This window comes from Ranitomeya imitator, chromosome 1, assembly GCF_032444005.1.
Source record: "Ranitomeya imitator isolate aRanImi1 chromosome 1, aRanImi1.pri, whole genome shotgun sequence".
Taxonomy (NCBI): Eukaryota; Metazoa; Chordata; class Amphibia; order Anura; family Dendrobatidae; genus Ranitomeya; species Ranitomeya imitator.
The window spans coordinates 1,068,874,295-1,068,900,111 of NC_091282.1; the positions used below are offsets into that span (position 1 = coordinate 1,068,874,295).

The 25,817-nt window shown below is 43.3% G+C and overlaps 1 protein-coding gene across 3 annotated transcripts in view; it reads left to right on the forward strand.

Annotated features, from left to right (window-relative positions):
* Window positions 1-25,817, forward strand: part of TLL1 (tolloid like 1) — a 227,100-nt gene that overhangs the window by 160,017 nt on the left and 41,266 nt on the right. For all 3 annotated transcript variants that reach the window (XM_069744191.1, XM_069744192.1, XM_069744190.1), the window contains 4 exons: window positions 5,983-6,107; window positions 7,945-8,060; window positions 20,213-20,315; window positions 23,029-23,145. In XM_069744191.1, coding sequence (XP_069600292.1) covers window positions 5,983-6,107; window positions 7,945-8,060; window positions 20,213-20,315; window positions 23,029-23,145 — 461 coding nt within the window. The remainder of the gene's footprint in view (window positions 1-5,982; window positions 6,108-7,944; window positions 8,061-20,212; window positions 20,316-23,028; window positions 23,146-25,817) is intronic.

Here is a 25,817-nt window from a genome sequence, read left to right on the forward strand (position 1 = left end):
AAGTTGTTGTCCAATTTGTCCTGAGTACGCTGATACCCCGTATGTTGGGGGAAACCAACGTTTGAGCGCATGGCAGAGCTCGGAAGGGAAGGAGCGCCATTTGGAATGCAGACTTAGATGGAATGGTCTGCAGACGTCACATTGCGTTTGCAGAACCCCTAATGTACCTAAACAGTAGAAACCCCCCACAAGTGACCCCATATTGGAAACTAGACCCCCCAGGGAACTAATCTAGATGTGTTGTGAGAACTTTGAACCCCCAAGTGTTTCACTACAGTTTATAACGCAGAGCCGTGAAAATAAAAAATCTTTTTTTTTCCCACAAAAAATATGTTTTAGCCCCGAGTTTTGTATTTTCCCAAGGGTAGCAGGAGAAATTGGACCCCAAAAGTTGTTGTCCTATTTGTCCTGAGTACGCTGATACCCCATATGTTGGGGTAAACCCCTGCTTGGGCACACGGGAGAGCTCGGAAGGGAAGAAGCACTGTTTTACTTTTTCAACGCAGAATTGGCTGGAATTGAGATCGGACGCCATGTCGCGTTTGGAGAGCCCCTGATGTGCCTAAACAGTGGAAACCCCCCAATTATAACTGAAACCCTAATCCAAACACATCCCTAACCCTAATCCCAATGGTAACCCTAACCACACCTCTAACCCTGACACACCCCTAACCCTAATCCCAACCCTATTCCCAACCGTAAATGTAATCTAAACCCTAACTGTAACTTTAGCCCCAACCCAAACTGTAGCCCTAGCCCTAACCCTAGCCCTAACCCTAGCCCTAACCCTAACCCTAGCCCTAGCCCTAACCCTAGCCCTAACCCTAACCCTAGCCCTAACCCTAGCCCTAACCCTAACCCTAGCCCTAACCCTAGCCCTAACCTTAGCCCTAACCCTAGCCCTAACCCTAGCCCTAACCCTAGCCCTAGCCCTAACCCTAGCCCTAACCCTAGCCCTAACCCTAGCCCTAACCCTAGCCCTAGCCCTAATGGGAAAATGGAAATAAATACATTTTTTTAATTTTTCCCTAACTAAGGGGGTGATGAAGGGGGGTTTGATTTACTTTTATAGCGGGTTTTTTAGCGGATTTTTATGATTGGCAGCCGTCACACACTGAAAGACGCTTTTTATTGCAAAAAATATTTTTTGCGTTACCACATTTTGAGAGCTATAATTTTTCTATATTCTGGTCCACAGAGTCATGTGAGGTCTTGGTTTTTGCGGGACGAGTTGATGTTTTTATTGGTAACATTTTCAGGCACGTGACATTTTTTGATCGCTTTTTATTCCGATTTTTGTGAGGAAGAATGACCAAAAACCAGCTATTCATGAATTTCTTTTGGGGGAGGCGTTTATACCGTTCCGCGTTTGGTAAAATTGATGAAGCAGTTTTATTCTTCGGGTCAGTACGATTACAGCGACACCTCATTTATATCATTTTTTTATGTTTTGGCGCTTTTATACGATAAAAACTATTTTATAGAAAAAATAATTATTTTTGCATCGCTTTATTCTCAGGACTATAACTTTTTTATTTTTTTGCTGATGATGCTGTATGGCGGCTCGTTTTTTGCGGGACAAGATGACGTTTTCAGCGGTACCATGGTTAGTTATATCTGTCTTTTTGATCGCGTGTTATTCCACTTTTTGTTCGGCGGTATGATTATCAAGCGTTGTTTTTTGCCTCGTTTTTTTTTTTTTTTTCTTACGGTGTTTACTGAAGGGGTTAACTAGTGGGCCAGTTTTATAGGTCGGGCCGTTACGGACGCGGCGATACTAAATATGTGTACTTTTATTGTTTTGTTTTTTTTATTTAGATAAAGAAATGTATTTATGGGAATAATATTTTTATTTTTTTTTTCATTATTTTGGAATATTTTTTTTTATTTTTTTTTTACACATTTGAAATTTTTTTTTTTACTTTTTTACTTTGTCCCAGGGGGGGACATCACAGATCAGTGATCTGACAGTTTGCACAGCACTCTGTCAGATCACTGATCTGATAGGAGTGCAGGCTGCTTCACAGTGCCTGCTCTGAGCAGGCTCTGTGAAGCCACCTCCCTCCCTGCAGGACCCGGATCCGCGGCCATCTTGGATCCGGGGCTGGAGGGAGCAGGGAGGGAGGTGAGACCCTCGCAGCAACGCGATCACATCGCGTTGCTGCGGGGGGCTCAGGGAAGCCCGCAGGGAGCCCCCTCCCTGCGCGGTGCTTCCCTGTACCGCCGGCACATCGCGATCATCTTTGATCGCGGTGTGCCGGGGGTTAATGTGCCGGGGGCGGTCCGTGACCGCTCCTGGCACATAGTGCCGGATGTCAGCTGCGATAAACAGCTGACACCCGGCCGCGATCGGCGGCGCTCCCCCCGTGAGCGCTGCCGATCGCATATGACGTACTATTGCGTCCTTGGGAAGTAAAGCCCACCCCACATGGACGCAATAGTACGTCTAATGGCAGAAAGGGGTTAAATAAAACGTTCATTTTTAGTACTTGGTTGAAAACCCTTTGTGGGCAATGACTGCCTGAAGTCTTGAACTCATGGACATCACCAGACGCTGTGTTTCCTCCTTTTTGATGCTCTGCCAGGCCTACACTGCAGTAGTTTTCAGTTGCTGTTTGTTTGTGGGCCTTTCTGTCTGAAGTTTAGTCTTTAACAAGTGAAATACATGCTAAATTGGGTTGAGATCAGGTGACTGACTTGGCCATTCAAGAATATTCCACTTCTTTGCTTTAATAAACTCCTGGGTTGCTTTGGCTTTATGTTTTGGGTCATTGTCCATCTGTAGTATGAAACGACGACCAATCAGTTTTGCTGCATTTGGCTGGATCTGAGCCCTCAGTATGTCTCTGAATACCTCAGAATTCATTCGGGTGCGTCTGTCCTGTGTCACATCATCAATAAATACTAGTGACCCAGTGCCACTGGCAGCCATGCATGCCCAAGCCATCACACTGCCTCCGCCGTGTTTTACAGATGATGTGGTATGCTTTGGATCTTGAGCTGTACCACGCCTTCGCCATACTTTTCTCTTTCCATCATTCTGGTACAGGTTGATCTTGGTTTCATCTGTCCAAAGAATGTTCTTCCAGAACTGTGCTGGCTTTTTTAGATGTTTTTTAGCAAAGTTTAGTCTAGCCTTTTTATTCTTGATGCTTATGAGTGGCTTGCACCGTGCAGTGAACCCTCTGTATTTACTTTCATGCAGTCTTCTCTTTATGGTAGATTTGGATATTGATACGCCTACCTCCTGGAGAGTGTTGGTCACTTGGTTGGCTGTTGTGAAGGGGTTTCTCTTCACCATGGAGATTATTCTGCGATCATCCACCACTGTTGTCTTCTGTGGGCACCCAGGTCTTTTTGCATTGATGAATTCACCAGTGCTTTCTTTCTTTCTCAAGATGTACCAAACTGTAGATTTTGCCACTCCTAATATTGTAGCAATTTCTCGGATGGGTTTTTTCTGTTTTCGCAGCTTTAGGATGGCTTGTTTCACCTGCATTGAGAGCTCCTTTGACCGCATGTTTACTTCACAGCAAAACCTTCCAAATGCAAGCACCACACCTCAAATCAACTCCAGGCCTTTTATCTGCTTAATTGAGAATGACATAACGAAGGTATTGCCCACACCTGTCCGTGAAATAGCCTTGGAGTCAACTGTCCAATTACTTTTGGTCCCTTTAAAAACAGGGTGGCACATGTTAAGGAGCTGAAACTCCTAAACCCTTCATCCAATTTTAATGTGGATACCCACAAATGAAAGCTAAAAGTCTGAACTTCAACTGTATCTGAATTGTTTTGTTTAAAATTCATTGTGGTAATGTCTATGACCAAAATTAGAAAAATGTTGTCTCTGTCCAAATATATATGGACCTAACTCTATCTATATATATATATATATATATACATATATATATATATATATATATATATATATATATATATATATATATATATATATGTCCCACGACGATCTCCCCTATAGAACAGTGACATCGGGTGATGTCACTGCTCTATAGGACCCTCAGTGACACACTGACAGGAGACAATGGCTCCTGCAGTGCATCACTAAGGTTACCTGAGTTCAAAGTCTCACTTTATGGCAATTGCTGCCTGCGAAAATTTCTCATACAGCAATGCCATAAAGTGAGACTAGGGACTTTTTTTTTTTTTTACAGCGGCGGAGGAATACAGTGGCAGAAGGATACCTTGTTTCCTTCAATGAAAACCAGTTGTCCTGTCCCTGCAGCTGAAAAACACCCCATGGCATGATGCTGCCACCACCATGTTTCACTCTTGGGATTGTATTGGGCAAGTGATGAGCAGTGCCTGGTTTTCTCCACACATATCACTTAGAATGATCACCAAAAAGATCTATCTTCATCTCACCAGACCATAGAATGTTATTTCTCATAGTCTGGGAGTCCGTCATGTGTTTTTTTGCAAACTCTATGCGGGCTTCCATATGTTTTGCACTGAAGAGGGGCTTCCATTGGGCCACTCTGCCATAAAGGCCCGAATATTGATAGTTGACTTTGTGGAACTTTCTCCCATCTCCCTTCTGCATCTCTGGAGCTCAGCCACAGTGATCTTGGAGTGCTTCTTTACCTCTCTCACCAAGGCTCTTCTCCCATGATTGCTCAGTTTGGCTGGATGGCCAGGTCTAGGAAGACTTCTGGTGGTCCCAAACTTCTCCCATTTAAGGATTATGGAGGCCACTGTGTTCTTAGGAATCTTGAGTACTACAGAAATTATTTTGTAACCTTGGCCAGATCTGTGCCTTGCCACAATTCTGTCTCTGAGCTCCTTGGCCAGTTCTTTTGACCTCATGATTCTCATTTGGTCTGTCATGCACTGTGAGCTGTGAGGTCTTGTATAGACAGGTGTGCGCCTTTCCAAATCAAGTGCTCAGTTTAATTAAACAGAGCTGGACTCCAATGAAGGAGTAGAACCATCTCAAGGAGGATCACAAGGAAATGGACAGTATGTAACTTAAATATGAGTGTCTGAGCAAAGTTTTTTTTTTCCAGTTTTTCTTTTTTATTAAATTTGCAAAAATTTCTACATTTGTTTTCTCAGTCAAGATTGGGTGCAGAGTGTACATTATTGTGAAAATAAAATGAAATTTTTTGAATTTACCAAAGGGCTGCAATGAAACAAAGTGAAAAATGTAAAGGGGTCTGAATACTTTCCATACCCACTGTATAATGCCCAGCCCACAGTCATCCATGTATTATAATGTACCCCCATAGTCATCCATAAAGTATAATCCAACCCCTAGTCATCCATGTACTTGTATGGCCACTGGTTTAAAAAATAAAAAAACACCTTCCCATCACACCATGCAGCGTGAAGCCGGCAGCTGACTTCAGCATGAGATGGGAGCACATGACGTCACTGCCATGTGCCCTGTGAAGTGCACACTGATGTCAGTTGCTGGCCTGTGGCGTGCCAGCAGTGAATATTGCATCAGATGGGTCTGTGCACAGCAGCACACTTCAACTAGATGTGCGTCCCAGGATGCACTTCCAGTTGATTTTTCTGCTGACGTCGATGGACCCCTGACCCACCGGGCTCAGTCACAGCGGCGACTTTTGTGACCGCCATGTTTTGCCCCTCATTATTTCCATACAATGACTGTTTTATCACTAGGAGATTATCACTGCCCAAACTAGCTCCTTTGTGCAAAGTGGGTCTGACTCTGCACCTTCCTCTGATTAGCAGTTCATTATCAATAAACAATATACACAGAGAACCTAGTGTGGGCGGGGTCAGCTTTCTCATCTCTGCATATTGCTACATCTAAAAATTTTGATTGTGTCACAACTGCTGTATCCAATAAATTAAGTGATACATCATTGGAATCAAGGTCTCTTTCTACATTATGCTGCTCTCAGATGAGGTAGCAAAAACCTTGACAGGATTCCCTTTAAGGGGACGTGCAATAGAACTGATGATTCTTTTTGTGTACGTATCATATTTTAGGGGTATGTTTCTGGATACAATTCTTCCCTCCCGAGATGACAATGGTGTGCGACCTTCTATTGGGCAGCGTACAAGACTCAGTGCTGGAGATATTGCACAGGCACGAAAGCTGTATCGATGTCCAGGTACAAAATTGAATTACAAACGCGTATTATTCAGCAGTTTATTTCTCTGTTTCTAGAGTTCAAAGGTGAATGAATGTAAATTGGCTACAAGCACAGTCGGCACAAGCAGCCAAGCCAGCATGTCTTTAAAGCCTGTAACCTTTTCTAACATTTTACTTATTAGCTACCTTTTAATTTCTTTCAGCATTCTACAAAGCCAGCAGGAATCTACTTGTCTTATTATATAAATCCACAAAACCATATTTCAGTTACCGGTAAATTGGTGCCACCCAGTGTTGTCATTTTGGTGTTTCTCCAAAATCAATACAATTCTGTTCCAAGTAAATGCAGTAACTAAATGTTGTACACAAAAGTTAATAAACTGTATATGAACCTTGTTCTTAGATGAGATGCAACATGTTTCTTACTGAATGGAGTCATAATTTGGACCAAATGCACACGGACATGTACACTCTTCTGGTAGTTGTGGGATGTACACCTGAGAAATTTTTTACCCACCAAAAATGGTTAAACATGGTAAAAAAAAAAGCTGCAAAACTACAAATAATAATAAAATGGCAGTAAAGGACGCTGCTCCATGTAAAAGCAGAAGCGATGTTTAGACCATAGGTGGACACAGACATTCACGTGCCATCTGGTCACGCCAAACTTGCTTCGAGCTTTTGCATGAAAGATTTGTAGGTCACTGGTTGTCTTGAAAGCACGGGAATAAAATATACATATTTCAGAACAATAGTAAATTAAATTCTATGGTAAATTATTGAAATGACTGTCAAAAAGTGCTGAAACTTAAAAGGAATCGTCACCCCCAAAATCGTATATGAGCTGCGGCCACCAGCATCAGGGGCTTATCTACAGCATTCTGTAATACTGTAGATAAGCCCCTGATGTAACCTGAAAGATGAGAAATAAAGTTTATATTATACTCACCCAGGGGCGGTCCCGTTGCGGTCCGATGGGCGTCGCGGCCCGGTCCAGCGCCTCCTATCTTCATCAGATGACGTCCTCTTCTTGTCACGGCTCCGGCGCAGCAGGCGTACTTTGTCTGCCCTGTTGAGTGCCCAGGTGCTGGCAAAGGTCAGAGAGGCCCGGTGCCTGCGCACTGCAGTACTTTGCTCTGCCCTCAACAGGGCAGACAAAGTATGCCCGCGCTGGAGCCGCAGCAGGAAGCAAAGAAGAGCACGTCATCCTATGAAGATGGGAGGTGCCGGACTGAACTGCGACGCCCATCGGACCCGGGTCGCAGCGGGACCGTCCCTGGGTGAGTATAAACTAACCTCTTTTTCTCATCTTTCAGGTTACATCGGGGGCTTATCTACAGCATAACAGAATGCTGTAGATAAGCCCCTGCTGCCAGTGGCCGCTGCTCATATACTATTATGGGGGTGACAGACTCCCTTTAAACTTATCCAGTACAATAAGAGTTACGGTATTTTTTTTTTTTTTTAGATTCCTATAAATATATCGTTCTTAGTGTAGACATTGACATTTCCTCACTGCATATTCATTTATTATTATAATTATCCCCAATTTATTTATGTATCCTATATACCATTTTTATAAATGCTCAGATGATATATATCATATAAATGATCTGCTTACTTGGCTAGAACAGTAAGGTGGATAGAATTACCAACAATGTGCACCTAGCCCAGAAATACTGGTTGTGGTGTGGGAATACCGCTAGATTGCATTTTTCAGACAGAAGTTTTTTCCACTGCTTTTCTTTTCCAGGTTCTAAAGATGCTGCATTGTATTATATTTTATTATTGATGATTAGTGACTAATTTACAACTACTTGGACATGATGACTGTGAATGATATGCATTTTTTTCAGCATGTGGAGAAACGTTACAAGACTCAACAGGAAATTTTTCATCTCCTGGATTTCCAAATGGCTATCCTTCTTATACTCATTGCATATGGAGAATTTCTGTGACCCCTGGGGAAAAGGTAGAGGGTTCTGTTATTTCAGTTATATTCTATTTTATTCAAATGAAAGTCTGGAAACTAAAAATCCAGCTTCTTAAAGGGAATCTGTAAGTAAGCTCAACAGTCCTCCACCCCAAACCACATATATGGGCATGCAGGTTTCTGAAATATAAATATATGGACAGCTCTATATCTGTTTCTGCACTTAAAAGTAATTTGCATTTTAATTAATATGCAAATGAGATGTTAAGTGCATGACAGAGCACTTAAAGAAGCACTGCAATCAAACTTTTTATCCACTTAATATATTGCAATCATCATATAGCACTGTGTTCTTACAATTGCACATTTTGCCTTTCTACCCAGCTAATTCCTCTCTTTTCCATTAGGTTTATGACCTCATGTGATTAAAAAATGACTAGCTGAATCCTTCTAAGCTCTATGTAGAAACAGGAGGTCAGTTTTCTCTGTATGAGTTTTGAATCACTGCAAAGTCCCTTGCGATGGAGGAGGGAGCCTCTCCGTCAGGCTTTGAAGCGGGGGATGGTGAATACTTTGACAAGAGACTTCCTGTTTCTACATAGAGAAAATAGTTGGGTAGAAAGACAATATGAGCAATTGTAAGTGCACAATGCTATTTAATATGATGATTGCAATATATTAAGAAGACAAAAACTTTGATGTAGGAGGAGTGCTTCTTTAACCCCTTAATCCCATATGACGTACTGTTCCGTCAAGGTGACCTGGGACTTAATTCCCAGTGGCGGGATAGTACATCATATGCGATCGGCCGCGCTCACGGGGGGAGCGCGGCCGGGTGTTAGCTGACTATCGCAGCTGACATCCAGCACTATGTGCCAGGAGCAGTCACGGACCACTCCCGGCACATTAACCCCCGGCACACTGCGATCAAACATGATCGCAGTGTGCCAGCGGTACAGGGAAGCATCGCGCAGGGAAGGGGCTCCCTGCGTGCTTCCCTGAGACCCCCGGAGCAATGCGATGTGATCGCGTTGCTTCGAGGGTCTCTTACCTCTCCTTCCTGCAGCAGGATCGGATCCAAAATGGCCGCGGCATCCGGGTCCTGCAGGGAAGTGCTCAGAGCAGACGCCGGGAAGCCTGGATGTGTGCACGTCAGATCTCTTATCTGACACAGTGCACAGCAAAGTGTCAGATCAGCGATCTTAGGGTACTGTCACACAGTGGCACTTTGATCGCTAGGACGGCACGATCCGTGACATTCCAGCGATATCGTTACGATCTCGCTGTGTCTGACACGCTACTGCGATCAGGGACCCCGCTGAGAATCGTACATCGTAGCAGATCGTCTGAAACTTTATTTCGTCGCTGGATCTCCCGCTGACCTTGCTGAATCGGCGTGTGTGACGCCGATTTAGCGATGTCTTCACTGGTAACCAGGGTAAACATCGGGTTACTAAGCGCAGGGCCACGCTTAGTAACCCGATGTTTACCCTGGTTACCAGCATAAACGTAAAAAATAAAAACAAACACTACATACTTACCTTCAGCTGTCTGTCCCCGGCGCTGTGCTTCTCTGCACTCCTCCTGCATCCTGTGTCAGCGCCGGCCAGCTAGAAAGCACAGCAGTGACGTCACCGCTCTGCTTTCTGGCTGACCGGCGCTGACAGTGCAGAGAAAAGCACAGCGCCGGAGGACAGACACGGAATGTAAGTATGTAATGTTTTTTTTTTTTTTTTTACGTTTACGCTGGTAACCAGGGTAAACATCGGGTTACTAAGCGCGGTCCTGCGCTTAGTAACCCGATGTTTACCCTGGTTACCAGGGGACTTCGGGATCGTTGGAGAGCTGTCTGTGTGACAGCTCTCCAGCGACCAAACAGCGACGCTGCAGCGATCGACATCGTTGTCGTATCGCTGCAGCGTCGTTTCAGTGTGACGGTACCCTTACACTATAACATGATGCCCCTCCTGGGGCAATGTTATAGTGTAAAAAAAAAAAAAAAAAATTCCAAAACAAATTCCCCCCCCCCCAAAAAAAAATATTGTTCCTATAATTACATTTCTTTAAATAAAAAAAAAAAAACCAATAAAAGTACACATATTTAGTATCGCCACATCCATAACGACCCGACCTATAAAACTGTCCCACTAGTTAACCCCTTCAGTGAACACCGTAAAAAAGAAAAAAAAAACTGAGGCAAAAAACAACGCTCTCACAAATCACTTAACCATCTGCTCACTCTTTCGATCCTCCTTCTCCTAGTCGCTGGAGACATATCTCCAAACCCCGGCCCCCCATGTTATAGCCAGTCAAACCTCCCAATTGCTACACCCAGAAACCCCTCTAACCTTATTAATATTCCCTGCATGCCTGCTGTCTCTTTCAATTGTGCCCTTTGGAATTCTCGCTCTGTGTGTAATAAACTCTCCTTCATTCATGACTTCTTCCTTTCTAATTCTCTTAATCTCCTGGCTCTAACTGAAACCTGGATCCAGCAGTCAGACACCACCGCTGCTGCTGCTCTTTCATATGGTGGACTACACTTTTCTCATACCCCAAGATCAGACAACAGAGCAGGTGGAGGCGTTGGTCTGCTCCTTTCACCCAAATGTACTTTCCAAGTTATCCCCCAAGTACCCTCACTTGTCTTCCCTTCCTTTGAGGTCCATGTGGTCAGACTCTACGTCCCCTTCTCCATGCGAGTGGCGGTGGTGTATCGTCCTCCCGGCCCCTCTCATCAGTTCCTGGATCACTTTGCCACCTGGCTTCCACACTTTCTCTCCTGTGACACCCCCACCCTTATCATGGGTGATTTCAACATCCCCATTGCCTCTCCCCTCTCCCCATCTGCTTCTCACCTTTTATCTCTATCCTCCTCTTTTGGCCTCTCGCAGCATACTAACTCTCCAACACATGAAGATGGAAACTCCCTTGACTTGGTCCTCTCCCGACTTTGCTCAGTGGATGACTTCACAAACTCCCCTCTCCCGCTCTCTGACCACAACCTTCTTTCATTCTCTATCAAGAACTGCCATCCCGCTCAGGTCACCCCCACTTTCCACACCTATAGAAACATACAGGCCATTAACACCCAGAAACTTATGATGAACTTGCAGTCCTCATTGGCCCCTATTTCCTCCATCTCATGTCCTGATTCTGCATTGAAGCATTACAATGAAACCCTGCAAAGTGCTCTGGATGAAGCTGCTCCTCCTATACATAAAACAACTCGGCACAGACGGCAACAACCGTGGCACACGCTGCAAACACGTTTCCTGCAGCGGTGCTCCAGGTGCGCAGAACGTCTGTGGAGAAAATCTAATCTACCCGAAGATTTCATCCATTATAAGTTCATGCTAAAGACATACAATTCTGCCCTTCACCTCTCCAAACAAACCTACTTCAACACCCTCATCACCTCCCTGTCCAATAACCCTAAACGTCTCTTTGACACGTTCCAGTCCCTACTCAACCCAAGAGAGCAGGCCCCAACCACGGATCTCCGTGCTGACGATCTGGCCAATTACTTCAAAGAAAAAATTGACCACATTCGACAGGAAATCATCTCCCAATCTCTTCATACCATGCACTGTCCTCCCTCCCCCACTGCATCTAGTTCACTCTCTGACTTTGAAGCAGTTACAGAAGAAGAAGTAAGCCGGCTCCTTGCATCTTCTCGCCCGACCACTTGCACCAGTGACCCCATTCCGTCACATCTCCTCCAGTCCCTTTCCCCGGCTATCACCTCTCACCTAACAAAAATATTCAACCTTTCCCTCACTTCCGGTATTTTTCCCTCCTCATTTAAGCATGCCATCATACATCCATTACTTAAAAAACCATCCCTCGATCAAAACTGTGCCGCTAATTATAGACCTGTCTCTAATCTTCCCTTCATCTCTAAACTCCTCGAACGCCTGGTCCACTCCCGTCTTACCCGCTATCTCTCAGATAACTCTCTTCTCGACCCTCTTCAATCTGGCTTCCGCTCTTTACACTCTACTGAAACTGCCCTCATTAAAGTCTCTAATGACCTACTAACAGCTAAATCTAATGGTCACTACTCCATGCTAATTCTCTTGGATCTCTCTGCAGCATTCGACACTGTGGATCATCAGCTCCTCCTCACTATGCTCCGCTCCATCGGCCTCAAGGACACCGTTCTCTCCTGGTTCTCCTCCTATCTCTCTGACCGATCCTTCACTGTATGTTTTGCTGGTTCCTCCTCCTCTCACCTTCCCCTTACTGTTGGGGTTCCTCAAGGATCAGTCCTAGGCCCCCTACTCTTCTCGTTGTATACTGCCCCTATTGGACAAACAATCAGTAGATTTGGTTTCCAGTACCATCTCTATGCTGACGACACCCAATTATACACTTCTGCTCCCGATATCACACCGACCTTTTTAGAAAACACCAGTGATTGTCTTACCGCTGTCTCTAACATCATGTCCTCCCTCTATCTGAAACTAAACCTGTCAAAAACTGAACTCCTCGTGTTTTCTCCCTCTACTAACCTACCTTTGCCTGACATTGCCATCTCCGTGTGCGGTTCCACCATTACTCCAAAGCAACATGCCCGCTGCCTTGGGGTCATCCTTGATTCTGACCTTTCATTCACCCCCTACATCCGATCACTGGCTCGCTCTTCTTAACTGCATCTCAAAAACATTTCTAGAATTCGCCCTTTTCTTAATTTCGACTCTGCAAAAACTCTGACTGTTTCACTTATTCATTCTCGTCTGGACTATTGTAATTCTCTACTAATCGGTCTCCCTCTTGCAAAACTCTCCCCGCTCCAATCTGTCCTGAATGCTGCAGCCAGGATCATATTCCTCACCAACCGTTACACCGATGCCTCTACCCTGTGCCAGTCATTACACTGGCTACCCATCCACTCCAGAATCCAGTACAAAACTACTACCCTCATCCACAAAGCACTCCATGGCTCAGCACCACCCTACATCTCCTCCCTGGTCTCAGTCTACCACCCTACCCGTGCCCTCCGCTCCGCTAATGACCTCAGGTTAGCATCCTCAATAATCAGAACCTCCCACTCCCGTCTCCAAGACTTTACACGTGCTGCGCCGATTCTTTGGAATGCACTACCTAGGTTAATACGATTAATCCCCAATCCCCACAGTTTTAAGCGTGCCCTAAAAACTCATTTGTTCAGACTGGCCTACCGCCTCAATGCATTAACCTAACGATCCCTGTGTGGCCCATTTATAATAAAAAAAAAAAAAAAAAAAGGTTCCTCGCATCATGTTCTCATACACTTTATCAGTATTAGCCCTCTGTGTCTGTACTGCTACATACTTAGGCAGGTAACTGGTTCATGCAGCTTTACATGAACACCTGAGCCTTACACTATAGCTGGTCCGAATAACTAAAGCAATTGTTACCATCCACCTCTCGTGTCTCCCCTTTTCCCCATAGTTTGTAAGCTTGCGAGCAGGGCCCTCACTCCTCCTGGTATCTGTTTTGAACTGTATTTCTGTTATGCTGTAATGTCTATTGTCTGTACAAGTCCCCTCTATAATTTGTAAAGCGCTGCGGAATATGTTGGCGCTATATAAATAAAATTATTATTATTATTTATTATTATCATACCGCTAAACAAAAAGTGTAATAACACGCGATCAAAAAGACAGATATACAGTAAATAACAATGGTACCGCTGAAAACGTCATCTTGTCCTGCAAAAAAACAAGCTGCCATACAGCATCATCAGCAAAAAAATAAAAAAGTTTTAGTCCTCAGAATAAAGCGATGCAAAAATAATTATTTTTTCTATAAAATAGTTTTTATTGTATACAAGCGCCAAAACATAAAAAAAATTATGTAAATGAGGTATCGCTGTAATCTTACTGACCCGAAGAATAAAACTGCTTTATCCATTTAACCAAACATAGAACGGTATAAACGCCTCCCCCAAAAGAAATTCATGAATAGCTGGTTTTTGGTCATTCTGCCTCACAAAAATCGGAATAAAAAGCGATCAAAAAATGTCACGTGCCCGAAAATGGTACCAATAAAAACGTCAACTCGTCCCGCAAAGCAAAAGACCTCTGGACCAAAATATGGAAAAATTATAGGACTCAAAATCTGGTAACGCAAAAACTATTTTTTGCAATAAAAAGCGTCTTTCAGTGTGTGACGGCTGCCAATCATAAAAATCTGCTAAAAAACCCACTATAAAAGTAAATCAAACCCCCCTTCATCACCCCCTTAGTTAGGGAAACATACAAAAATTTAAGAAATGTATTTATTTCCATTTTCCCATTAGGGCTAGGGTTAGGCCTAGGGTCGGGGCTAGGGTTGGGGTTAGGGGTGGGGCTATGGTTAGGGCTACAGTTAGGGGTTGGCTACAGTTATACTGTAAGTAGTTAAGACATTATGTACTTCATGATAGTGGTAAAATTTCTTCGATATAACGTGCGTTTATTTGTGGAAAAAAACGGAAATTTGGCGAAAATTTAGCAATTTTCTAACTTTAAATTTTTATGCCCTTAAATCAGAGATGTCACACAAAATACTTAATAAGTAACATTTCCCACATGAGAGATGGTGGAGGATTGATTTTGCTAAGAGATTCTTTTTAAAACTCTCCTGTCATCCCTTTTGGGGAGCGCTTTTTAAGAAATATATATATATATATATATTCTACACACCTCATTTAAAGATTTTTCTGTGTTTTCATGACTATGAAAATTGTACATTCACACTGAAGGCATCAAAACTATGAATTAACACATGTGGAATTATATACTTAACAAAAAGTGTGAAGCAACTGAAATTATGTCTTATATTCTAGGTTCTTCAAAGTAGCCACCTTTTGCTATCTATATATATCTATCTATTTCTTATAGAAAAATAAAGCACAATCCTTTCCATTTTCACTTAAGGGTATTTGTCCACACTCAGGATTGCTTCAGGATTTGGTCAGGATTTTATGCAAGTAAAATCCTGACCAAACCTGCACCTGAGGTCACTGGCAGGTCACCTGCGTTTTTTCTGCAATGCAAGGACATGCTGCGTTCTTAAGACGCGCCGCATGTGCGTTTCGTTGGTATGCCGCATGCGTTTTTTACTGAATAGTGGAGACAGGATTTCATTAAATCCCCTCCACTATGCTGTAACATCTGGACGCTGCGTTCCCTGAACGTGGAAACATACCAGAGTACAGCTTTCTGGCCCTTTTAACCAATTACTTTTACCTCCTCCCCCAAAGGTTCTTATAAAATTATTTTGTTTGTTTTGTGTGTACTGATTGGGAGTTCACTAGAGAAGAGACCGGAATGGAAAAGTCCCCATTTCTATTCTACGAGTGATGAGTTCAAACTCCTAGCCATAAAATATTTGTTAGATGTCACTGGCAATACAGATGTAATGTTCTAGGGAAAAAATGCAAAAAGCAGTGTGAGGAGTTCAAAGCTAAAAAAATGAAAGGTCTCTTCACATTGAAAATGTTGAGTTCTGATTGTCATAGGATTGTATTTTTCTACTGATTTTAGGTGTATAAATAACTGGCAAATCTCCAGCCTCCTCACATTTTGAAGTATGAACACACAGGAGAATTTTTTTTAATGATTTGCTCAGTTCTGCTGTTGGCAATTTTTCACAAGTGTAATTCCAATAGTTCATAGCTGCTGATATAGCTATTTACCGTGCCCCCAACAAGCAATATTGTTATTCTTAAAATAACTTGCCAAGACATTGCGCTGTCAAGGTTAATGATATAATATAATGAGATGCATGACAAATTATGTTAATTCATGCTAGAGTGCAATAGCAAAATTTGCTTATATGGCCAATTTTGTGCTACCTTATCTAACAAACATTGGACAAATTGTCAGTATAGACACCTCTAGTAATCTCATCTTTTATCTGCTGCAACAGTGAACATTGCTGAGAAATCTAGTAGAACATAATTAAAGTGAACCTGTCAGATGGTTTTTGCTATTTAATCTGAGACCAGCATAATATAAGGACAGATTCCCCCGATTCCAGGAATGTGTCACTTATTAGGTTGTGCTGTAGTTTCAATACAATTCATATTTTATCAGCAGGAGATTAACACTGCATGACTAGGTCTCATGTGCAGGACAGTCAAGTTAAACTGTATAACCCTGCCCCCACCACTGATTGGTAGTTTGCTAACAATGTACCTGGGAAGATGCCAATCAGTGGTGTGGGCAGTGTATAGGGCGGGGTTATACACAGCCCAGAAGTTTTAGCTCTACGACATCTACATCAGTCAAAACAGGGATTCTATCAAAACTACACCAAGCAGCCCAGTAAGTGACGTCACTAGAATTGGGGTCTATGCCTTATGTTATGCTGTTATAATAGTAACTGGATGGAGGCCCGATTCTATTGCATGGGAGTGCGGTAATGTCACGATGGGGCAGGCTTTGCAGCGTTGAGAATCTCTCCCCCCATGTGCTCACCCACCTATCCACTCTTTCCCCATATGCTGACTTCTCCCGTCTGTGCTCTCCTCTTTGACCTGTCTACCCCATGTGCAATCCCCCTTGTCTGCTGTCTTTCTCCTTCCTGTGCTGTTCTCCCCCATATGCTGTCCCGTTTGAGCTGTTTCCTGTGCTCTGTCTCTCACCCCTGTGCGCTTTCTCTCTCCCCCAACTGCTGCCTTCTCCTCTCATGCCATCTCTTCTTTGACCTGTGGACCCCATGTGCTCTCCCCCTTGTCTGCTCTCTCTCTCCACCACTGTGCTGTCTTCTTCCCTCATGTGTTCTCTTGTTTGAGCTGTCTCCCCCTGTGTCCTCTTTGCTATGTGCACTCACCCCTCCCCCTGTGTTAAAATGAAAGCAAAGTCGTTGTGCCTTTGCTGCTTTCCTTTCATTGTCATTGGCGTACTTTTTACGAGGAGCCATGTTGGCGTTGATATTTGGTTTTTGAAGGGGTTTTCCCATGAATGAAAGTTCATTTTAAAAATTAAAACTGTGTCTGACAGTGTACAGAACATACCACAGCTCCTGGGCAGGGATGAAAGCAAAAGACCATACTGACATTACAGCAGGAGATCGCAGAGGGTACATTTTGTGAGGTAAAATATTGTTTAAAAAACAGTCAGTGAAATATTTTACCTGACAAAAGAAATCCTCTGTGATCCCCTGCTGTAATGTCAGTATTGTCTTGTGCTTCCTCCCCTGCCCAGGAGATGTGGTATGCTCCATACATGGTCAGACACAGACAATTTTTAAAATTAACTTTTGTTTGAAAGGAAAACCCCTTTAATGTGCCCGGCTTCCTCTGCCTGTAGGCACGTCGCACATCTGCCTCCGGGATCAGCCGAATGATTCACTGTGGCTGCGCAGAATTCGTGCAGGCACAGTAAATCAGACCGCCATCATCTTTTTGCAGACCGATAGTGGCGGCCACATTAAAGCTGCGCATGCGCTCCTCCTGTACAAAGATGGTGGTGGTCAGTGAATCATTCAGCTGATCCCGGCGGCGGCGTGTTCGCGACAGTGTTCCATTGGTGGTACCCTGCAAGAGGCTGTGTACAGCGTATACAGTGTGTGTGTGGTGCGTACGGCATATACAGTGTGTGTGGTGCGACGGTGTTCCGCTGATGCTACCATGCAAGAGGGCTGGTACCACCAGCAGTTTCCATATTGAGACACCCATCACTTGGGTGTCCCAATATGGAGGTTAGTGAACTTCCGCCTCTTGAATTTTGGGATCCGGACACATCTGGGCGGAACAGGATGTGAATACATTACAAGGTAAGTACCGTATATATTATTATTATTATTTATTTATATAGCACCATTAATTCCATGGTGCTGTACATGAGAAGGGGTAACATCAAAATACAAATATCACTTACAGTAAACAAAACTAACAATGACAGACTGATACAGAGGGAATAGGACCCTGCCCTTGCGGGCTTACATTCTACAGGATTATGGGGAAGGAGACAGTAGGTTGAGGGTTGCATTAGCTCCGATAGTGTTGAGGTGGCCGTGTGGTAATTACAGGCTGTAAGCTTCTTTGAAGAGGTGAGTTTTCAGGTTTCTTTTGAAGGATCCAAACGTGGTGAATAACTGGATGTGTTGGGGTACAGAATTCCAGAGGATGGGGATATTCGGGAGAAGTCTTGGAGGCGATTGGGTGAGGAGCGAATAAGCGTGGAAGAGAGAAGGAGGTCTTGGGAGGACCGGAGATTACGTGAGGAAAGATATTGAGAGATTAGTTTGGAAATATACGGAGGAGAAAGGTTATGGATGGCTTTGTAGGTCAGTGTTAGTAGTTTAAACTGGATACGCTGGGAAATTGGGAGCCAGTGAAGAGATTTGCAGAGGGGAAGCAGGAGTGTAGCGAGGAGAGAGATTAATTAGTCGGGCAGCAGAGTTAAGGATGGACTGAAGGGGTGCGAGAGTGTTAGAAGGTAGGCCACAGAGGAGGATGTTGCAGTAGTCGAGGTGGGAGATGATTAGGGCATGCACAAGTATTTTGGTAGAGTGTGGGTTGAGGAAAGGACGGATTCTGAAAATATTTTTGAGCTGGAGGCAACAGGAGGTGGTGAGCTTGGATGTGCAGTTTGAAGGACAGAGCAAAGTCCAGGGTTACTCCAAGGCAGCAGATTTTGGGGACAGGGTGGTTTCATTTATTTTGACAGATAGATCAGGTAGGGAAGATATGTGAGATGCAGGAAAGATAATTAGTTCAGATTTGTCAACATTGAGCTTGAGGAAGCGAGAAGAGAAGGAAGAGGATATGGCTGATAGACACTCTGGGATTCTGGAGAGCAGAGAGGTGACATCTGGGCCAGAGAGGTAGATCTGAGTGTCATCAGCATATAGATGGTACTGGAAGCCATAGGACCTTATGAGTTGTCCCAGGCCGAGTGTATAGATTGAGAAGCGTAAGGGCCCAAGGACAGAGCCTTGAGGGACACTAACAGAGAGGGGGTGAGATGAAGAGGTAGTATGGGAGTAGGAAACGCTAAATGTGCGGTTGGTAAGGTATGAGGAGATCCAAGATAGGGCGAGGTCTTTGACCCCAAAGGAAGAGAGGATCTGTAGTAGGAGGCAGTGGTCAACTGTGTCGAAGGCAGAGGACAGGTCTAGAAGGAGGAGTATAGAGAATTGTCTGTTAGCTTTGGCTGTAAGTCGTTAGTAATTTTGGTCAGGGCAGTCTCAGTGGAATGGTGGGGACAGAAGCCAAATTGTAGGTTGTCGAAGAGAGCGATGCAAAGTGAGAGGAAAGTTCAGCATGGACGTGCTGCTCAAGGAGTTTGGATGCAAATGGGAGCAAAGATATGGGGCGATAGCTGGACATAGCGCTTGGGTCAAGAGATGGCTTTTTGAGGATAGTTGTAATTGTGGCATGTTTAAAAGCAGTGGGGAAGGTACCAGAAGTTAGTGATAGGTTGAAGAGATGGGTTAGGGATGGGATTAGTGTGGTGGTGAGGTTGGGAAAGAGGTGGGATGGGGTCAAGTGCACAAGTGGTGAGGTGTGATTTGGAGAGATGAGCAAGCTCCCCTTCAGTGATTTTGGAGAGGGAAGTTATGGGGTTTGGGCATTGGTCTGGTGTACAAAGGGGTTGTGGTAGTTTGACGATGAAGATTTGCCTTGTTTGGTCGATCTTATTTTTGAAGTGTGTGGCAAAGTCCTCGGTAACGATTAGGAAACTCTGAGGGGGCAATCGCGGGCGGAGGAGGGAGTTAAGTGTTGAACAACTGTTTGGTGTTGTGGGATAAGGAAGATGAGGGTTGTGAAGTAGGCCTGTTTAGCAGAGGTGAGAGCTGATTTGAATGCGAGTGTTGCTTGTTTGAGTGCAGTGAAATCATCTTGCGAATGTGCAGTGAAATCGTATATTAAGATAATATTGATGAACTATCCTGGTGGGAAGGGGTTTGTCCAGTTTTGACTCCTCGCAGGACCCTTCCAATTTGTTTCATTTATGATTTAGCTGGCACAGTCCCGTACATATATTTTAAGGTGCTGCAGCTCTGTCCTATCCACTTTTATTGGACTTAGCTGCTTTAGGCTGTAGTAGCTTTGGGATTCTGACCCTTACTGATCACAAATGGCCAGTCCAGAGGACACATTGCTATTTAATGGAAAAGTTGTTTAATTAGGTTGCCAATAATTCTGTAGTGAAGAGCTAAATACATGTCATTGTATCACATTTATGTTAATATATTTGACTATTTTACAGATTGTTTTAAATTTCACAACAATGGATGTTTACAAGAGCAGTTTCTGCGGGTATGACTACATTGAAGTTCGAGATGGCTATTGGAAAAATTCCCCATCGCTGGGTAGGTAATCTCTACCTGTTTGCATGGTACAAAATGCAGATTAGCTGCTCAATAGTTAATCGTTTGAGGACCACACATCTTTTTGGGTTGTTGACCCCTATCTATATAGCGCTACTTATCAATCCATTCAAACAACTGGTCTGATGAAGGTCTGAGTGTCAGACCGAAACATTTCAAATCCTGGATTGCAGTCCAGATAAAACCATGTTTCTCTTGCATTAAATGCGTGCCAGATTCTCTTTTATATAACAATAATGTATGTACAGCTGGACTCTCATAAGAACTTTTAATATTTATGAAAATCAGTAATTAGTTGAATAACATCCTGTTGTGTAGAATTTGAAGTATTTGTATCATGCTACAATACCAATGCCAAAGTTTTTTTTCTACTGTGTGCCCCACCTTTTAACTTTTAAGTATATTGGAGTCTTGACTAAAAATGAGTGGATCGATCCATTATGGACTGACGTTGAGTCGAATTTTAACAAATTGCATTTCCAGAGTTGGTTGAGTGCGACACAATTGAGGCACAGTGGAGGAAGCTCTGCTTCTCCTTTTAAAGGGCCACTGTCACCCCCTCCAGCCGTTATAAACTAAAAGAGCCACCTTGTGCAGCAGTAATGCTGCATTCTAACAAGGTGGCTTTTAGTTTTTGGTGCATGTATTCCCAAAATAAAGCGTTTTATAACTTCTCCAAAATACCTGTCTTTCGCTATGGAGGCAGGTCCTAACCCCCCTGCTTGAAACGCCACACTGCCGTCACTCAAATCTTCAGGGGCTCTGGGCGACGCCCCCTCCACGCTGTTTTCCCATGAAATCCGGCGCCTGCGCTGTGTAGTACTGTTTGGTGCAGGCGCAGTGAGCTCTGGCCGTCTGACCTCCGATGCAGTCTTGCAGACTGCGCCTGTGCGGCCGCCCTGCTTGTGAATCCCAGCCCCGCACTCTGCATAATGCATAACAAGACTGCATCGGAGGTCAGACGGCCAGAGCTCACTGCGCCTGCACCAAACAGTACTACACAGCGCAGGCACCGGATTACATGCGAAAACAGCACGGAGGGGGCGTCGCCTGGAGCCCCTGAAGATTTGAGTGACGGCAGTGTGGCGTTTCAAGCAGGGGGGTTAGGACCTGCCTCCATAGCGAAAGACAGGTATTTTGGAGAAGTTATAAAACGCTTTATTTTGGGAATACATGCACCAAAAACTAAAAGAGCCACCTTGTTAGAATGCAGCATTACTGCTGCACAAGGTGGCTCTTTTAGTTTATAACGGCTGGAGGGGGTGACAGTGGCCCTTTAAAGACATCAGCTGAGTACGGTGCCTTACAGGCAATTCTCTTTGGGAGAAAAGTATGCAAATTATTTTATTTTGTTGTGTGGTGGAGCTATCTCGCGACTACCATGAAGGAGAGGTAGTCAACCTGTAAGTCAATGTCCTTACCTTTTAACAAGTATGATGCAGCGGTAGGACCATATACAGTGAAACGCCAGTGACCCAAATAAGTTCAAACAAAACGTTCCTTTATTGTGTTACTTCACACTGTCTATACATTACACGGCTTCTTCATACAGTCCATTAGTAATACATGGCTATATGATGCAGTCAATAAACAGGCCAAACTTCCATCTGTCCAGTTTCCCTGGGTGACCACACGCCGGTATCAAGTCTCTGTACTCACTCAGTGCACTGCACTCTTTATCCTCCGGATTGCAGCCGGGTAAACACAAGACCACCCAAATCGCAGGGTGTCAGTCTCTTTGGTTCCTTCTGCTCCACACAGAGAGAGCTCTGCAGCCAACTGCTCTGTCTGTTTCCTAGCTCAACACTGACACACCTCCCCCTCTACAACAGGGCTTTTAATCAGTCACTGCTTCACCATTCTAATTACAGCCACACCTGTATCTGTAGTACGCCCTCATGGCCTCACTACGCTTCCATACACATTCTGGAGAGCACATATAGTGCCCCCTAGCTGTAACAGGGGTCACTGCCTCACACAAGTCTTGCAATATGACAAGGGATAAATTCCAAGCCAGAAATTAATTTACAAAACAGCCTTTTTGGAGTGTTTACTCCCCATTGGTAAGACTCTGTACTCATTTGTTCTCTTATAGGTCACATTCACATGCTCAGTATTTGTAAGCCAAAACCAGGAGTGGGTGAAAAATACAGAATTGGTGACATATTTCTATTATACTTTTCCTCTGATTTTTCTCCTCCTGATTTTGGCTTACAAATACTGATGTAAAATACTGACCAAATACTGAACATGTGAATGTGGCCTAAGGAGAAGCCGCATTCCTCTACATTGTCTCAGTGGCATTACACTCAGACAGGCAAACTCTGCTCACACAGATGAGGGGAAAACACCCCGAAAAAGGATTGTTGCAAGGCTCCGGTGAGGGTTGAACATTGACTTATAGGACTCAATGTTCAGCAGGTCTCTCTAGTTCCCTCTACTTTACTATTATCTGCCAGCATGGTACTGGTGATATTTCATGAAGAGGTATGATATGCAACATCTAAACATCTAGCTGGCACATTGCCATAGTGCTTCTTGGTTATTTCGTATCTCATAATTTCTACTTATAAATGTGATTTTGTCATGTAATAAAATATAAGATTCGAGTATGTCCTAGGATACATCACACCAGTTACACACCGTATACATAATATTTATTCTATTGTTGTTTATATGTCTTTTCTACTTCTAGGCAAGTTCTGTGGCGATAAACTTCCAGAGGTCTTGACAACAACAGACAGCAGAATGTGGATCGAATTCAGAAGCAGCAGTAACTGGGTCGGGAAAGGGTTTTCTGCAATTTATGAAGGTAAGATAATAGCCATATAAATAGATGTAATTATGACAGAAGTATGTATAATTGTGTTTTGCAATATGCATATGACAGATTTATAAAGGTTCTTCAATGGAAGACCAGTTCCCTCGGATTGAAATGTTTGCATACATTCCACAACATAACGCTCTCAAACTGAGGAGAAAATAGTCACTGCCCACTAGTTCTAGGGATAGCTGCAGGCCATAACTTTTTATTGTCAGAAATCATATTTAAAGGGGTTTTCCCATGAACAATAGTTCATTTTAATCAATATATGTTGGGATACTAATAACTTCCACAATTGGATGTGTTTAAATAATGAATGAGGAAAAATCTGCAACAAACATTTATTAAAAAAGCTGCCTATTTTACGCAGCCTATTTCATGCCAAGAGATGCAGAAATTTCTGCTCCAAATGCTTATTGGGTGCACATTCCCCAGTGGGTGACAGGCTAGACCTTTGTCGATGAGAGAATGGACCTCGTATATACCAATAGGTCAGGATACTACAAGTAGAAAAGAAAATTTTCTGGGGGAATAAAGTTACTTAAAATAAACAGCCCCTAAAAATATGTTACGTGACTGGATAATTCTTTTTGAATGCCCCCAGTGTGCTCGTCTCCCAGACCTCCTTGCTCCTTGCACTGTGTCCACAAGAGACATGGTGACATAATGTGGCGTGAGCCCCCCAGCGGGTACTGATGGTCTGCAGCCTTCACAGTTCCATCAGACAGAACTATTTCATTAGATTCAATTGGTTGTAGCCCATCAGCGATCGTTAATGGACTGCAGCGCTCGCATGACATAAACAATGTTCCAACATTGCTGAGAGAGGAGGAGCAGTGTCACTCCGGTAGGTAAGTATTCTCTCTTTTTATTTTTTTTAATTTTTCTTTCTTATTTTATTTTGTACACAGTGGGAAGCGTTTGTCCAATGGTGGACAATCACTTTAAAACACAATTTTTGTTACGCTTTTGAAAATCCCCAAACTGAAGGCAGCTAGTTATTATTTTTATACGTTTGCATTAAAAAGAGTGCGTTTTATGCAGAAAACTCCATTTTTTTTCTCACTTGTCTTTTGTATGCAATCCATTCTTTTTATAGGAGAAGCAATTTATATTTTATAAGACCGTTTACTGTTTCTTATATTGTAAAATTGCAATGTATCTGTAAAAATCAGATGTTATACTGTCTCAGCATGGCATCCGTTTTTTTCCGCACCCATAGACTTGAATGGACAAGTATCATCCGTCACACGGAACTAGTGCGTGATCCCATAATTATTTCACATAAATATTCTGTAAGTCAAAAAAGCTGCTCATCTGCCCTGCCTCATTAAATTACATTGGTCTGAAACAAGCCAAATACAGAGCACAGTGGTAGATAATTGGAATAAATAAAAACTGCACAGTTGCTTTTTTTCACCACATTTAACCCATAGTAAGAGTTTAATAGAAATGTAGTATTAAATATGTATGGCAAAGTAGTGTAAAAAATTGCAACTCCTTTTGCCGAAAGAGGCTTTCATAAAACCATGTTATGGCAAAGAAAGTCACTTGTGCCGTTACTGGTCTATTTAGTCTATCGCTCAAGGGCCTGTGTGTACCACGAGCCGGCCCTGCACACTATTAACGTAACATTCACATACTAATTCTCAGTAGTTACTGTATTATCTAGCTAATACAGGATGCTAATGAATGTGTTAAATAAATAGGGCAGCACACTGCAGCGCCAAAACATGTAAACTTGAAAAAACGAAATTAGAACTGCATTACTGCACTAGAAATATGAAAAATGAGAGCTTTTAGCGCACAAAAATGGCCAATTTTATGTGTACCTCGTAGCCACGTTAAGGCATCTCTCTTATACGAGATCCTAAGTTTGACCTACCTCACTGAGAATAAACGTCTCCATCTGAATGGGTACATGCAAAAACCTCTTCTTGGACTCAGATTCTCTCTCTATGTGGAGGGGTATTGGACCTACTATAATTAAAACACCTGAAGCTAGGAGGCGGGGAGTGCACGATCAGAAGGCTAGAGAATACATTTCAAAAACCTGACCTGCACATCCAAACATAGACTGAGTGTGAACAGGTGCTGAACCCAGAGTCGCCAACTCGTATATAGTTAAATAAATAGGGCAGCACACTGCAGCGCCAAAACATGTAAACTTGAAAAAACGAAATTAGAACTGCATTACTGCACTAGAAATATGAAAAATGAGAGCTTTTAGCGCACAAAAATGGCCAATTTTATGTGTACCTCGTAGCCACGTTAAGGCATCTCTCTTATACGAGGTCCTAAGTTTGACCTACCTCACTGAGAATAAACGTCTCCATCTGAATGGGTACATGCAAAAACCTCTTCTTGGACTCAAATTCTCTCTCTATGTGGAGGGGTATTGGACCTACTATAATTAAAACACCTGAAGCTAGGAGGCGGGGAGTGCACGATCAGAAGGCTAGAGAATACATTTCAAAAACCTGACCTGCACATCCAAACATAGACTGAGTGTGAACAGGTGCTGAACCCAGAGTCGCCAACTCGTATATAGTTAAATAAATAGGGCAGCACACTGCAGCGCCAAAACATGTAAACTTGAAAAAACGAAATTAGAACTGCATTACTGCACTAGAAATATGAAAAATGAGAGCTTTTAGCGC